Source organism: Aythya fuligula, chromosome Z (genome assembly GCF_009819795.1).
Source record: "Aythya fuligula isolate bAytFul2 chromosome Z, bAytFul2.pri, whole genome shotgun sequence".
Classification (NCBI taxonomy): Eukaryota; Metazoa; Chordata; class Aves; order Anseriformes; family Anatidae; genus Aythya; species Aythya fuligula.
In genome coordinates, this window is record NC_045593.1 from 18,062,003 (window position 1) to 18,078,136 (window position 16,134).

At 39.1% G+C, this 16,134-nt stretch overlaps 1 protein-coding gene across 1 annotated transcript in view; it reads left to right on the plus strand.

Annotated features, from left to right (window-relative positions):
* Positions 1–16,134, plus strand: part of ITGA2 (integrin subunit alpha 2) — an 82,253-nt gene that overhangs the window by 28,917 nt on the left and 37,202 nt on the right. The window contains exons 3-5 of the mRNA XM_032205586.1: positions 2,691–2,838; positions 12,353–12,462; positions 13,614–13,705. Of these exons, the coding sequence (XP_032061477.1) occupies positions 2,691–2,838; positions 12,353–12,462; positions 13,614–13,705 (350 nt within the window). The remainder of the gene's footprint in view (positions 1–2,690; positions 2,839–12,352; positions 12,463–13,613; positions 13,706–16,134) is intronic.

Genomic DNA, 16,134 nt, shown 5'->3' on the forward strand with positions numbered 1-16,134 from the left:
GTTTCAGCTTTTGGCTGATTATAAATAGGCTCTACAATGCGTAGTCTTGGGAGTAAATCAAAAGGAAACCTTTCTGTGCTCTTATTTTCTTTCACTCCAGCAACTTCTTAGGACAGGCTTACTAGTATGTTAAAACATATTTCACTCCTTAACAAGTGTAGTGACCAATGTTAGCAGTAACCTAATGCAGACATACATAGAAGTAAGTGTACAGACTTGGACAGCAATGCAGCTTGCTGTAAGTGACATGAGGATAGAGAACAGCACAGCATATTAGGAACACATTTAAAATTGATATATGATTTGCTAATAACTGTGTAACAGAGTCCAGGCAGTCAAGAAGATTCTTTGCCTATGCCACTGGGGTCAAACTTTAAATGTTTATCATTCTAGGATCTTCTTGGCTCCTCACTCCAACGTCAGGGTTTATTTGCATGTACACTTCCGGACTTGGAGATTTATTCTTCTCTTGAATTTGCATGTGGGAAGTTAGAGCATACAGTGTTGCTGTGGTAAAGCCTCCTGTGGCCTTTGAGAGTAATGGCACTGCTAAATGGTACTTGATTTGGACCAGAAGATCTCCACTGGTCCTTTCCAACCTCAACCATTCTGTGGTTCTGTAATTTCTCACTGAGGACAATAAAACTTAAAAACAATTAGGCCCCCAAAATAAGCTTAGAGTATAACATATGCAAGATATTTTGATGAAATGTCAATACATTAGATCACAAAAAAAATAGCGGCAAAGTCTCCACAGTAATCTTACCTTTTATGTAGTCAATATCTAACCTATTCTTTTCTCCCCTTCCCAAAACCTAGACTTGAGCTATGACTGTAAGTGGTTGTAATTCCTGTCAAAAGTATTGTGAAACACGGAGTGATACATCTGTACACATTCTCTTCTCCAGTCTCAAATAACATGACTGAGAAAATATTTTCTTTCTCTAATGATGTTTCTCAAGGAACTATACTTTCAGCAAATGGTGATTGTTTGCTTTCCAGAGGCCAGCTGTAGATAGTGGTTGTTTGAAATGACGAATGTATGATTTCCTGTTTTGAGTTTGTGGTCAAAAAGTAGTAATTTTATGAGCTGTATTTTGTATTTTGCTAGTGACATTTGTCTTTTCTACTATATGAAGATACCTAAGATAAGAAATTCTATGATTGTTTGTACATGTAGTGAACTTTGCTTGCACACCTGCAGTTGTGATATTAATGTTATCAGTATGATGTTCTTTTTATTTCTATTACAGCTAAGCTACTATACAGCTAAGCTACTGTGATGAGCTGTTTCATGCTAATTTAATCCCTTTGACCAGCGGATTTGGGGACCTGGAAGAGAGTAATAGCATGAAGAGTTCTCTCTGCCCATCAAAACTAGAGAAGATTTAAGCTCAGACTATTTTAAGAAGTCAAAGATCAGCATGTATTTCCTTAAAGGATCTTGCTATAAAGAATTGTCATAACCCCCCCCCCCCTACTTTATTACAGAATGACTCGTACTAAATAACTGTGATGAGACGTATTTTGTGTGTAGAACAGATAAACTCATTCTGTCTGGGCAGACAGGAAGGGAGGGAAAAACATGAGGGAATTGTTTAACCAGTGAGCAACTCTGTAAACTTTTCTCACCTGGGAACCTCAGCAGTGCAACCACAGGTCACCATTTCTTCCTTTGCTGTCATTTTTAGAGAATTGTCAGGAGCCAGAATATGTCCCTGAGCTGGGTGGTGCCTTATTTCTTGGATTTTTCTGAATTTTCCCACCATTGTCTTAGTCATTCTACCTCCAAGCAGCGTTAGAATTATCTATTCATGGTTATTCGTGGTCTCAAATAACATATAATAATAAACCGAAGTCCTGCAGCTTCTGTAGTAGACACTCTCCCTGATAACCACTTACAGCCCTTGATTAGAAAGAATTCAGGTCCTTTATGAAGGAGGAGTGAACCCATGCATCCTGCAGACCTATGACATGTACCAGCCCATGCTGCTAGTTAGGAGATGGAATGGAGCGGACCAAGACAAAGTTATTAATGCCATAATCACAGCAAAGTGAAGTTTTCAATATTAAATGTCATAGTTCATTAATGCAGTGATATCTTCCATGTTTGTATTTCAAAGTTTTCCTGTTTGGACAACTGTTCTGGCTGTTTGGACAGAAAACAAACATGTTGTGATAATAAAATGACTCAAAAATGTAGGTTTTCTGATGCGGTAGATAATCTGATTTTGTTCCACTGTTTCAAACAATAAATAGCAGATAAACAGTAAAATACAAACAGCATTAACAGTTATTATCAATGGATTTTCATTTTAACTTAATTCAGCAGGCCATTGATGTGTTTGGGTGTGCCATAAGCTTAACATGTCTTCAGGTAAGGGAAGATAACAGACCTCTGAGTCACATTTCTTGCTTCCTTTCAGCTAAAACACTGCTGTTAGTAATGTTGCGACATTTGTTAAGCCAAACAGCGAACAAGTCATTAGTACCTGCCCATAATATTATAACACCTGTAAAGAATGCTATATAATCATTATGCATTGGTATATGGGTACTGTAGGGAAAAGGTTTTTTTTTGATTGTTTTTAATTGCAGATGTCAAAGGCTACATCTTCTGTTGGGGGAGTTGGCACAAATTAAGAGCCATTTTCACTAGGATCAAAATTCTTCTTTAATTGCTTCTGTAGTAATATTAATCTTTCTGTTAACAGGCATTCTTTGTAACTGCTGTGAAGCCTACAATGTTAGGCTCCTAGAAGCAAAAATATTTTCTGGTCCATCAGCAGAGCAGTTTGGATATGCAGTTCAACAGTTTGTAAATGATCAAGGCAAATGGTAAGCAGTTTGAATATCTCGTTATATGTCCAATTAAACAGTTAAAAATATTGCACCTTGATTTTACATTTTAATTTGAAATTAAAATTACTTCCAATTTGTTCACTTTTATATTATCTTTTTACTAGTAAATACTGACCTTCATAGAATCATAGAATTAAAAAAAAGTTGAATATTTTAAAGGCTCATTCATATGAATGTTCTTTTTTTTTTTTTTTTTCCTTTACACAATGCATTCTGAAGTCTTTCTCTCTTAAGCTCTTACTTTGACCTCCAATACACTAGTTTCCTCAAACTCACAATTTCTTTTAACATTTTAAGTCTGATCTCAGTTATTTGTTTAGCAATAGCATCTCTGTTACACAGTCCATATATTTGCAATGTTTTTTCGTTTTAATGTTGGTGAGGTTAAAACAGATCTAAGAAGTAATATTTATTAAAATTAACTGAACTTAAACTTACATAATTTTGTTTCTGATATAACGTTAAGTGCTTACTTCTCAAGGGACAACATATTTGGATGTATATCATAACACAATCCCAGCAAAGGCCTTGTGTCTGCTGCATTTTCTCAGGCATAAAATTTGATGTGAAATCCAGTGTTGCCACAACATTGGGCTTAATGAGTAATTAGTAAAATATTTTTTCTAGTAACATTGGTTTCAAAAATAACTTTAAAACATTAACCCAGAGTAAGCCCATTTAGTGGAAAATACATTGTTTTCTTCCCTTCTGCAATCTCAGCAACCACAAAGCTTAAGGTGTCTTTTCATGGAAAGGACTAATGAAAAGTCATGCAAACTACACATATTATAATAAACTTGCACATGTTAGAAGCATCATTCTCCCTAAATTGAAAGTCTTGGGGGGGGGGGGGAAGGCAACAAACTAGCATGTTTGTTTAATTGATGATAGAGAGTAGCTGAACTTTTTTTAAGTAAAATGTATTTTATAAATGCATTATAATGTATTTTGTACTTAAAGTTCAGAAAAGCATAAACAAAACTACAGAGCTAGCTGGGACATTTTATGCATAGCCCTGTACAGCTGCACTGTGCAGTTGCAATTTTTTTCGTACGGAAAAATGTAAGACTCGACAGATCCCACTGCTTCTCTAGAATTCCTTCATTTACCACTAGTGACCAGGAGGGAAGTAAGAAGCTGTATCATCTGATCTGAAAGCTCAATGTTTCCTCTCCTTCCTTTAGGTGACACTTCCCCAGCTCCTTGCCTGATGCAGTGGTAGCTTCTTGCCATGTTTCTGCCTGCTTTAATCATGTGTTTAGTTCAGAACATTTAAAAAAAAAAAATATATATATATATATTTTTTTTTTTTTTTTTAAATATATATATATTTTTTATATATATATATATATATATATATTTTTAACTTCTGTGTAAAGCTGTTGAAAGAGAACAAAGGTGTTTGCCTGAAGTGAATCAAATGCTTTGGTATTTTCTGGTATATTCTTTCATGCATTCTATTCCTGTAAATTTTTCTGTAAGCTTAGGAGCACTAGGTTCAGGACTCAAGCAAACTATTTTTGTTTTATATTTCCCTTTTTTATTATTACTTCTGATATGATAATTCCTCCAAATGTCTTGGCTAACACTCTGGAGTTGGAAAAAGAAACCTTCTCTTAACTTTCTCTTTCTTTTCTCCCAGGTGTATGAATTTTATGAATCTGGGACTGTTTTCTGCAGATAGGCACTTCATCATTTGTTCATTCATTGCACAATGTCTAACTGTAAACTTTGGAGAATTTTATTAGCACTTGTTCTGGTAACCATGACTTGTTAGAGACTCTTGGTGAAAAAAAGCTCTTTTCAGTCTTCCTCTCAATGAATCACTAGACATGCTCAAAAAAAAAAAAAAATCACTCATAGTTTACTTTCTTTTTCTCTTCATTTGTAAGCTGTTTTCTTTTTCTTGAGGACAATAGAGATTTTTGTGTGTGTGTATGTTATTTGAAAACACTCAAACTGTTCATTAGAGTAGATGTCTCCTGTAAGTGATGCACAGGCTTGCAGTCCATGTACAGAGCATTCGTTGACATGGCTGAGCTAGGAAGGAAACAAACAGATAGAGGCTTTGCATAAGGATGGATGTTCCTTTGTGTTGGAAGGGAGCGTTTATCACCACGTGCTTTTATAAGGAGTACTTCATTGTGCAGTAAGAGCATAAAGCACTTGAAAACTGTGTTCAGGAACAGTGGAGCTGCTCACTAGTTCAACACAGCGGGGGTGGCAGCTCTCTCCAAGGGAAAGATTATCCAGAATGTGAGATCTATGGGAAATTTCTTCGCTTCCTAGACCTTGCTTCTGACAATAAAATCAGATACAGCCATATCAAATATAGCTTTAAAACTCCTCTATTCTTTCAAAGAGCAGAAAGGAGAGATACAGAGGAAAATAAAATTAAACAAAACACAGCACATTCTAGTTATATTATTCAGATGTATTTCTGGGAGGTACAACAAGGCAATAAGAACTACAGGAAATGACAAAATTTTTGCAGATTTGGGACTCTGCATACAGAAGTATGTTACCACTTTTGCCTGGAGATGGGTTCAGAAAGAAGACAATCCAACCAGGAGTACAGGGCTATAGAGGGTGCTGGTTCATGTTTGGAAGCTGTGACACAAACCAGCAAAGGGAATCCTTTTTGTATAGAGTCAGATGATCCAGGATAATTGGACACTGCTCTGCTGTGCATTGATGGCATGTGAAGCTCGTAAATAAGGACAAACTTGCAAGCCAAGCAAAGCTTAAGCTTTTCACAGTGTCTGGTGGGAATTTCCAGACAGGAACTCTTTAATGAGGTCAAGGAAAATTGTGAACACCAAAGAAACTCAACAACTAGAAAAATATAGGCTGACCACTGCTCAAGTAATTACCCGCAACAGAAACGTCATTCAATTTATAATCTGGTTCTCCCTGTCATGCAATTATCTATATTTGAATCTTAAATTGAGGCCAAATTCTGTGTTATTTTATTAACGCATTGTGGGATAGATCCCACAATAGAGCTAAAATCTCAGTATGCTGTCGCAGCCATTCTTCTCAGTTGTATCTGCATGCTTAGGCTGTGGAATTTTTCAATTTTGTTTGGCAATTTATGTTATGGATTTTGTCTTATTTATAATAATGTTACATTTGATATCACAAAAGTAATGATGCCTTAATATATACTGTCATTAGTGGGTATCATATGATCATAGCACTACTGAACAGGTTTAAAAATCATTTTAAACTGCATATTACCAATCAAAGTACAGCACCTTTCTCCTGAGGTGGTCTTTTGCCTCGTTAGACCAATAAGACATTTTGTCAAAAAGACATATTTTTGAAGAAACTTTGGCTGAAATTGATGCATTTACAAAACCTTCAGGTTTTAATAAAGAGGGTAGATTTTGGCCTTTTTTTTCCTTCCTCAGCTACATGACCTACAGTTGACCTTTTCCCAGCTTGGAGAAGCAGCACTGTCTTCTGTCTTCAAGGACTTTTAAATTAGTTGGTCAAAACTCTTGCCACAACTCACTGTAGCTTTTGATGTTTTGAGCCTCTTGTTCAAAGGACTGAAAATTTTAGGTGGTGATAAGGGTTTTAGGGTGTGCAGAAAAGCAGCTGTGAGAGTGAAGAGTTTTCTGTTCTTCATATCTATTAATCATTTCCTGTAATTGTAGAAAAAAAGAACCACAAGATGAAGGTCCTTTCTACTTTTATATTCCTATTTCCTATTAGCCATCTTTGTTTTAAAAAAAATACATTAAAGAGCAAATGAATAAAAAAAATAAAAAGAAACAGCACAACAACATCACAAAATATAAAACATGGTTTGACAACAGCTGCGAATTTAGCCCTTCACCATGAATTCTGATTTAGTTTTTTTGCTACATCACACTTTGCCATTTATTCATTTTGTCATGGTGTAATTTCCCAGAAATAGTTCCCGTTACACTTTGATCTGCCACTGCTGCAGCCTGTGTGGTATGGCATCGCTGCTGAACTTTATTTGACTTCATGTAGTTCACTTGCTTTGTATACAGTGTTGGAGACTGATTAAGAAGCTGACTAATAAAATCCATGGCAATATTACTCAGTGATCACTATAGTATTATGTAAAGATGATCAACAAGGATACATAATGAAGTTTCGCAAAAATAAATATTTAACTCATGCCTGAAAAAGGCTCTTAATTAACATACTGTACAGTTTATTTTGAAACAAGTATTTTCAAGTATTTTAGTAATCATTTCTTGCATTCTTTCCTGAAACATTCTGTTTCATTCTGCTTCATCTACATCCTGTTTAATCACAGTCAAGAAATATTTTTGTCACTAGCAGGATACTAGCCAGATACTCTTGCTTAATTTCTGATGTTTTAGAAAGATACACATGTATTTTCCCAGAGCAGTATTCTGTAACTATGTACAGTAATGGTTTATTTTACTTTTCAAAGGGAAGGAGGACTTAATGATTTATAATATAGATTAAAGATTGTATTAAACTTAAGTAAGTCTCAAGATACTAGAGAAATAGTAATCAAGTTATTTCGTAGGACCTTTAAGATTGGAAACAAACAAACAAAAAAAAAAGTAGAGGCCTAGGGTTGGTGGAAATTGATTAATAACTTTTTCTCAGGCAAAGATTGATTAGTTAAGTCAAGTAAGGATATAGGCTTAGTAACTACTCATTTTTGAAAATCACAGTGTTAGTTCTGTGTTAAATTCAGTGTATAGAGTACCATGTTTTTCTAGCTTATGGTTGTGCATCTTTGTTGTGCAGTGTAAACTAAGTAAGAGCCAAAATTAAATTTATTTTAGGCACAGTTTGCATAGATTTGGATTTGGGTTTAGAATTCGAGGAGCTTACTTGTTTAGCACGTTTTGTTGTTTTCCACACACCTACAGAATCACTATTGTTCCACAAGGTAATTGAGAAGGAGGTAGGTATTTTTAAAATACTCCTACACAAAGGAAATAGAATCTGAAGTTATGCTCAGCTGACCTGGTAAAACAGAGTAACTGTTTCTGCTCTTAAGCTTGTGTTTAACTGATGCGTAATAAACTTTTTTTTTTAAGCAGATACCAGTATTTTCATTTGACAAATCTGAAAACTACTCAAACTCTATTTTTCTACATTTAAAACATGTATTCTTATCAAAGCCATTTTACTCAAATGAACTACAAAAATGGAGAGATGAAATCAGACAATCCATGGAAAGTTAATATTATATTAGTATTCAAGGCAACTCCTTTTTGTAATAAATAATTATTACATAAAATGCTTTGTTTTGTAGTGCAAAGTATTTGTATTACCTACCTATATAATTTCAGGGGATGACAGATGAACCTTTAGCAATCTATTGGCAAATGGAAAAAAACAGATGGTTTCATGTAAAACTCTGTATTCTGTACTGGGCTCCCCTTGTTTGTTCTCTTTACTGTACCATAAAGTCATAATTACTACAAATAGATTATGTTCCGTGTCATATGGCTGCTGGGACATCCCTGCTTTCTAATCATCTGTGTAATTTTTTTTTTATATCCATTGAGATCACATTTCACCTCTACCCTTGTTTCACTGCAAGTTAAACACTATAAAGAATTGTCCTTCTCCCCCAGAGCTCCACTGCCCTATACTGTTTGGTTTAATTCTTTCCATTGGCTGAATCTGCTCATTCTGTGAAGGCTTTCAGATTAAATGTGAAAGGTATTTTGAAGAACAGATCCTGGAGAGTGAATGGTACAGCAGATGAAAGAATGAGTTGGAGAAAGTGAATCACTTCATATTATAAACACGTGGCTCCGGGGCTGGTGCCAACACAGAAATCTTGGGTTTTTTCATCATGGGGCACTTTACTCAGCACCTGGCCTGATGGCCGCAGACGGGTCCCTATCTTTTAGGGGAAAAAGGATCCTGGGCCAGGAGCTGGCAGGGCTCATTGAGAGGGCTTTAAACTAGGTAGGAAGGGGGATGGGGCTGAAGCTAGGATTGTTGGGGCTGTGCAGGGGGGAACAATGGCAAGGCTGGAGGATAAGGTAATGGCCCAGCTGAAGTGCATCTACACCAATGCACGCAGCATGGGTAACAAACAGGAGGAGCTGGAAGCCATCGTGCAGCAGGCAGGCTATGACTTGGTTGCCATCACGGAGATGTGGTGGGACCAGTCTCATGACTGGAGTACTGCAGTGCCTGGCTATAAGCTCTTCAGAAGGGACAGGCAGCACAGAAGGGGTGGTGGTGTGGCTCTCTATATTAGAGAGTCTTTCGAGGTTGTAGAACTCGAGGCTGGGAATGACAAGGTCGAGTCCCTTTGGGTTAGGATCAGCAGGGACAACAAGGCTAGTGTCCTGGTCGGGGTCTGCTATAGACCGCCGAACCAGGATGAGGAGACGGATGAGGAGTTCTACAGGCAGCTGACAGAAGTTGCGAAATCGTCAGCTCTTGTACTCATGGGGGACTTCAACTTCCCTGACATATCCTGGAAGCACAACACAGCCCTGAGAAAGCAGTCTAGGAGGTTTCTGGAGAGCGTGGAAGATAGCTTCCTGACGCAGCTGGTTAGTGAACCTACCAGGGGTGGTGCCCCGCTAGACCTTCTCTTCACAAACAGAGAAGGACTGGTGGAGGATGTGATTGTCGGGAGCTGTCTTGGGCAGAGTGACCACGCAATGGTGGAGTTCACTGTTCTTGGCGAGGCCAGGAAGGGGACCAGTAAAACCACTGTATTGGACTTTCGGAGGGCTGACTTTGAGCTGCTCAGGACACTAGTTGGTGGAGTCCCTTGGGAGGCGGTTCTGAAGGGCAGAGGGGTCCAGGAAGGCTGGGCGCTCTTCAAGAGGGAAATCTTAATGGCGCAGGAACGGTCTGTCCCCACGTGCCCAAAGATGAGCTGGCAGGGAAGAAGACCAGCCTGGCTAAACAGAGAATTGTGGCTTGATCTTAGGAGAAAAAAGAGGGTTTATAATCTTTGGAAAAGTGGGCAGGCCACTAGGGAGGACTATAAGGATGTAGCGAGGCTGTGCAGGGACAAAATTAGGAAGGCCAAAGCTCATCTGGAGCTCAATCTGGCTACTGCCGTTAAAGATAACAAAAAACGTTTCTATAAATACATCAACACAAAAAGGAGGACTAAGGAGAATCTCCATCCTTTACTGGATGCGGGGGGAAACTTAGTTACCAGAGATGAGGAAAAGGCGGAGGTGCTTAATGCCTTCTTTGCCTCAGTCTTTAGCGGCAATACCGGTTGTTCTCTGGATACTCAGTACCCTGAGCTGGTGGAAGGGAATGGGGAGCAGGATGTGGCCCTCACTATCCATGAAGAACTGGTTGGTGACCTGCTGTGGCACTTGGATGTGCACAAGTCGATGGGGCCGGATGGGATCCACCCAAGGGTACTGAGAGAACTGGCAGAGGAGCTGGCCAAGCCACTGTCCATCATTTATCAGCAGTCCTGGCGATCGGGGGAGGTCCCAGCTGACTGGCGGCTAGCAAAGGTGACGCCCATCTACAAGAAGGGCCGGAGGGCAGACCCGGGAAACTACAGGCCTGTCAGTTTGACCTCAGTGCCAGGGAAGCTCATGGAGCAGATCCTCTTGAGAGTCATCACGCAGCACTTGCAGGGCAAGCAGGCGATCAGGCCCAGTCAGCATGGGTTTATGAAAGGCAGGTCCTGCTTGACGAACCTGATCTCCTTCTATGACAAAGTGACGCGCTGGGTGGATGAGGGAAAGGCTGTGGATGTGGTCTACCTTGACTTCAGCAAGGCTTTTGACACTGTTTCCCACAGCATTCTCCTCAAGAAACTGGCTGCTCTTGGCTTGGACTGGTGCACACTTCGTTGGGTTAGAAACTGGCTGGATAGCCGGGCACAAAGAGTCATGGTGAACGGAGCCAAGTCCAGTTGGAGGCCAGTCACTAGTGGCGTCCCCCAGGGCTCGGTGCTGGGGCCGTTCCTCTTTAATATCTTCATCGATGATCTGGACGAGGGCATTGAGTGCACCCTCAGTAAGTTTGCAGATGACACCAAGTTAGGTGCGTGTGTCGATCTGCTTGAGAGTAGGAAAGCTCTGCAGGAGGATCTGGATAGGCTGGACCGATGGGCTGAGGCCAACTGCATGAAGTTCAACAAGGCCAAGTGCCGGGTCCTGCACCTGGGGCGCAATAACCCCAAGCAGAGCTACAGGCTGGGAGAGGAATGGTTGGAGAGCTGCCCGGCAGAGAAGGACCTGGGAGTGATGGTGGATAGTCGGCTGAATATGAGCCAGCAGTGTGCTCAGGTGGCCAAGAAGGCCAACGGCATCCTGGCTTGTATCAGGAACAGTGTGACCAGCAGGGCTAGGGAGGTGATTGTCCCCCTGTACTCGGCTCTGGTGAGGCCGCTCCTCGAGTACTGTGTTCAGTTTTGGGCCCCTCGCTACAAGAAGGACATTGAGGTGCTTGAGCAGGTGCAGAGAAGGGCGACAAAGCTGGTGAGGTGCCTGGAGAACAAGTCCTGTGAGGAGCGGCTGAGGGAGCTGGGCTTGTTCAGCCTTGAGAAGAGGAGGCTCAGGGGCGACCTTATCGCTCTCTAGAGGTACCTCAAGGGAGGCTGTAGCAAGGTGGGGGTTGGTCTGTTCTCCCACGTGCCTGGTGACAGGACGAGGGGGAATGGGCTTAAGTTGAGCCAGGGGAGTTTTAGGTTAGATGTTAGGAAGAACTTCTTTACTGAAAAGGTTGTGAGGCATTGGAACAGGCTGCTCAGGGAAGTGGTGGAGTCACCATCCCTGGAAGTCTTTAAAAGACGTTTAGATGTAGAGCTTAGGGATATGGTTTAGTGGGGATTGTTAGCGTTAGGTCAGAGGTTGGACTCGATGATCTTGAGGTCTCTTCCAACCTACAAATTCTGTGATTCTGTGATTCTATAGGTATAAATTATCAAAGTCTTAAATTTCTTGTTCAGGATTAAGTACTTCATGCAGCAGTCTGTTATCACCTGAGGTATTTTCTTTCTTACTCAGTGTTGTCAAGGAGTGGTAGCTTTCAATCTCAGACAGAAGAACCTTACTGTTGCTGAGCAGAACCAGTAGGAAAAATTTCTTATCAATTAAAAAAAAAAAAAAAAAAAAAAGAAAAAAACTTAAAAGGAAGCAGTTAACTGTTACCTGACAGGAGAACAACATTTTTTGTCTCTCAATCCATAACCCATATATTTCTAAATTTGTGTGATCAGTATAAATATTTGTGCTGTGTTTCTTCTGACACCATGACACAATCTCACAGTAATAACAGTATACATGTTTGAGGTCTACTCCCCAGAGGCTTCTCTAGCAAAGCTGCCTGTTGTGAACACAGTATTAACATGTATGTAAAGCTCAGCTTCTGAACAGCTCTGAAGAAAACTCTTGAAAACCTTACATTCTATATCTGGTAAAAGCCTCTTTATGTGCTGCCTTCAGTTTGCTTTGCATTAATGCTGTTTGGCTTTTCCTGTACCGCTAAAGACCTAATGACACTCCTGTTATTTTAGGTTATTGGTTGGTTCACCCTGGAGTGGCTATCCAGCTAACAGAACTGGAGATATCTATGCATGTCCTGTTGGTACCCCCAAAACCACGTGTAACAAATTGAATTTAGAAGGTAAGTCATAATAAATAATGTATCCCCTGAGATTGTTCAGATTTTCCTCATTATTATAGTAGGCCAATCTATCTCATAAAATAACAATGGGAAACTAGCAAGACCAATAGCAAAAATAGGTGTCAGCAAGGTATGCATGAATGTTGCTTCAAAGGAATTTCATTTTCACTGACAAGGTCAGCATTCCTTGATCTTAGGATCCTTGAAGAATAAAAAAGATCTTCTTTCTCTGTTGTCCTTTTTTTACTTAGCTGTATTTGAGTTCTAAAATTAACTATGGGTAAGCACTTACATGTATTTTTACAGCTGCCCCTATGATATGGATATTTACATGATTTTTTATTTTGCCTTTCTGTCATTTAAGGCACATATTCAAAAGGTCAATTTGATTTCTGACATCAGCTTATTGTACAACTGTACTATTATTGTTATTGTTTTTATTATTATTATGCACTATATCTTTTATGGAACTCTTTTTGTTTTGCCTTTATAAACTCTCCTATATTCTTAGTCATTTGTAGCAGCCCTATTATTAATGTTAGTACTAGTAACATTTGTAAGATATTTACTTAAAACTTGATCCTTGTTAAATTATCATTTTAAATTGTACTTTGTCAATACATATATGAAGCCTTTTCCGCTTCTGTGTGTTTACAGACTAAGTATAAAATGGGATTCCCTTCTGGATACAGTGAAAATACAGTATAACAGTATGTTTAGATGTGTACTTCATGTTTATTTGTGGTGCAAAGCATTTCTGTCCTCCACTGTTCCTTTCGTATTTTTGTCTGAAGTGTGATACTGGATCAGAGAAGCCTGGTGTCCTGAGAAGTAACAGCAGTTGCTCATCTACAGCTACTGAGCGAGCCAAACATAACTGAATTGGAAGGAAGTTTCCTCTTCTCTTTTTCCTTCATATCTCGTAAGGGCAGGTACTCTAAATGGCCCTGCTTATTTAGTGTCTACAATAAATGGTTAGCAAATTTTCAATGGAGATTGGATTTCATTTCTTTTGTCTCAACATTTTATACAGGTATTTGGAAGAGTCATCTTAGATTCTGAGAAATCAAGATTTAGAAAAGGAATTCTAATTTACTAAATTGCTTCTGAATCTATTATTTTTGCTATTATATTTCCTGTTTTTATTTCAGCTTTAATAAATATTCCAAATGTGACTGAGATAAAGGAAGACATGAACCTTGGCTTGACTCTGATCCAGAACTCAAAAACAGGAGGATTTTTGGTGTGTATTGAGAACATATTCAATAGATACATAAATTCATGAGGACAACGAATAAACTAGAATTCTTTACGCTTTTTAATCAAGTCCAAACTAAATGTGTTTTATTATTCAGCATAAATTAATATATATATTTTAAAATACTCCATCCCACCCACTATCACTCTCTAAGATCTGAAATCAGGAAACTTATAAATCGTCTCCTTCTGCATTTATCCAAATACCCCGTGGAAGAAAGCCACCAAACATATAATTAATGATTCTGTAATTTAGGTCAGACAACATAGGCAGGAATATTTCCACCCTCAATATCTGTAAGGAAGTCTTTTCTGTCTCTGGTTATGCTTTCAGAAGATAGTATGAGATCTCTCCTCCAAGCCCCTTGCCCTTGCACAGTGACAGTTCTCCTGAGATGTCAGGATTTCCATTCCCATGGATCTGCCTTTTGCTTTAGCAGTATGATTTATTTGGTTAGTGAGCTGGAGAAGGATGCATTTTCTGGGTGTATATCCTGCAAGCAACTCCTTGGAGCCTATAAAATAGATTTAATAACTGAAAGGAAGTTAAAGCCAATTTAATATGCTATCTTACGCTTTTAACCATAAGCCTAGAGTGTAGATGGTTATGATGTTGTTGTGGCCAGCAGCTCACCCTCATCCTCCCTCTCTGGGATGGGAGAGAGAAACGGGAATGTGAAACCTGTGAGTTGAGATAAAGACAATTTATTAAGAAGAAAAATAATAATAATAATAACAATAATGATGATAATAATACTAAGAATAATTATGTGTACGAAACAAGTGATGCACGATGCAATTGCTCACCACCCGCTCAGCCTAACCCTGAGCAGTCCGGCCCTCCCACCCTGGCCAGCCACCCTAACAGCCACCATGTTTAGCATGACCCCATATGGTACAGAATATCCCTTTGGTTAGTGTGGGTCAGCTGTCCTGGGTCTGTCCCCTCCCAGCTCTTGCTGCACCCCCAGCCTGCCCGTCAGCAGGACAGAGTGAGATGCTGAAACCTCATTGGCTTGGTGTAAGCACTGCTCTTCAACAATTTAAACATAAGCATGTTATCAGCACTCTTCTCATCCTAATCCAAAGTATAGCACCCTACCAGATAGTAGGAAGAATATTACCTCTGCCCTAACTGCAACCAGGACAGGTGTACACACTGCAAGTGTATGCAGTAATTAAGCGAAACAATAAAATACTGGAAAAAAAAAGAGCTTTGAAACATACTTTAATCTTGGTGTCTTTCTGTTTCATGTTCATAGTAGTCATAAAATTTTTAAATAGTTTATCTTCACTACCACATAACCAACTTCACTGAAGTACTTAAAAATAGACCTTATTCCAGCAGTTTTCATAGCGTTAGTAAGGTTAATCCTAAATTGAAAATACAGCAACAGTTCTCTTTATTTCTGGCCTGAGAAGATATTTATTAAAAATGTTATTCTGTATCTTGAATAATACCTTTAATTACTATTAACACCATCCCGCACATAACCACTTTAATCAGTATCAGTGATTGAAGCAGTTTAAAACATCTCAAGCAGAAAAATTTGCATTTTCAAATAATACTTGAACTTCTTTCACTTAGAAATAATTTCCTGATCCATATGGTATTGAATGACTAATGTCTAAATTGCATGAAGTAAGTAACAAAACAAACAACATCAACGACAAAAGTTGAAGTCTAAGATGTGAACAGTTTGCCATTTTGGTGAAGGGAGTTCTTTTTGACAGAAGGAGAAATGAGTATTGGAGGCAGTTGCTTATCCGTGACTCAGCCTCCATGAATTTCAAAAACCCTGTGACTTAGGTGTGACTGGAATTGGACAGCAAGCAGAGACTGTCTTTGCTTTTAATTGCAAGTTGGTGCCAGTGTCTGAGATGCTGTATGTGGCAGCTAGGCTCTGTGATGAGGCATGGGAAGCTCTGGGCTTCCCCATCCCAGCTTCCTGTGCTCCTTCCCTCTGGGGCTACCAGCCTGTGGTGTCAGTATGTGCTCCTTCTGAGGAGTTACCCAGGGCTGCTTGGCTGGTGTACACCTAGCCTAATGTGTATTTAACACAACATTCTCTTATATCCTTCTCTTTGCTGGACAATGATGGTTTTTTTTTGTGTGTGGGTTTTTTTTTTTTTTTTTTTTGGCTAAAATGAGCTTTTTAAAACATACCTGTCTCAAATACGACTGACCAGATTTATGCTGTATTCCATATGAATCTTTCCTGGATACTGTTTTGTAAGTGTATTTAGTACTTCTCTGTCTCAACTACAAGTACTTCTTGTTGCGTACTTTCAGGCCATATTTGCTTTGCATGCTGGTCACTCTGTAATCAGCCAGTGCCTGATTCTTCTGCTCCTTGGTCTCTTCTATCCAATGAGCTCCTGGTTTATGTCCATATTTCATAAGATCAGACTTTA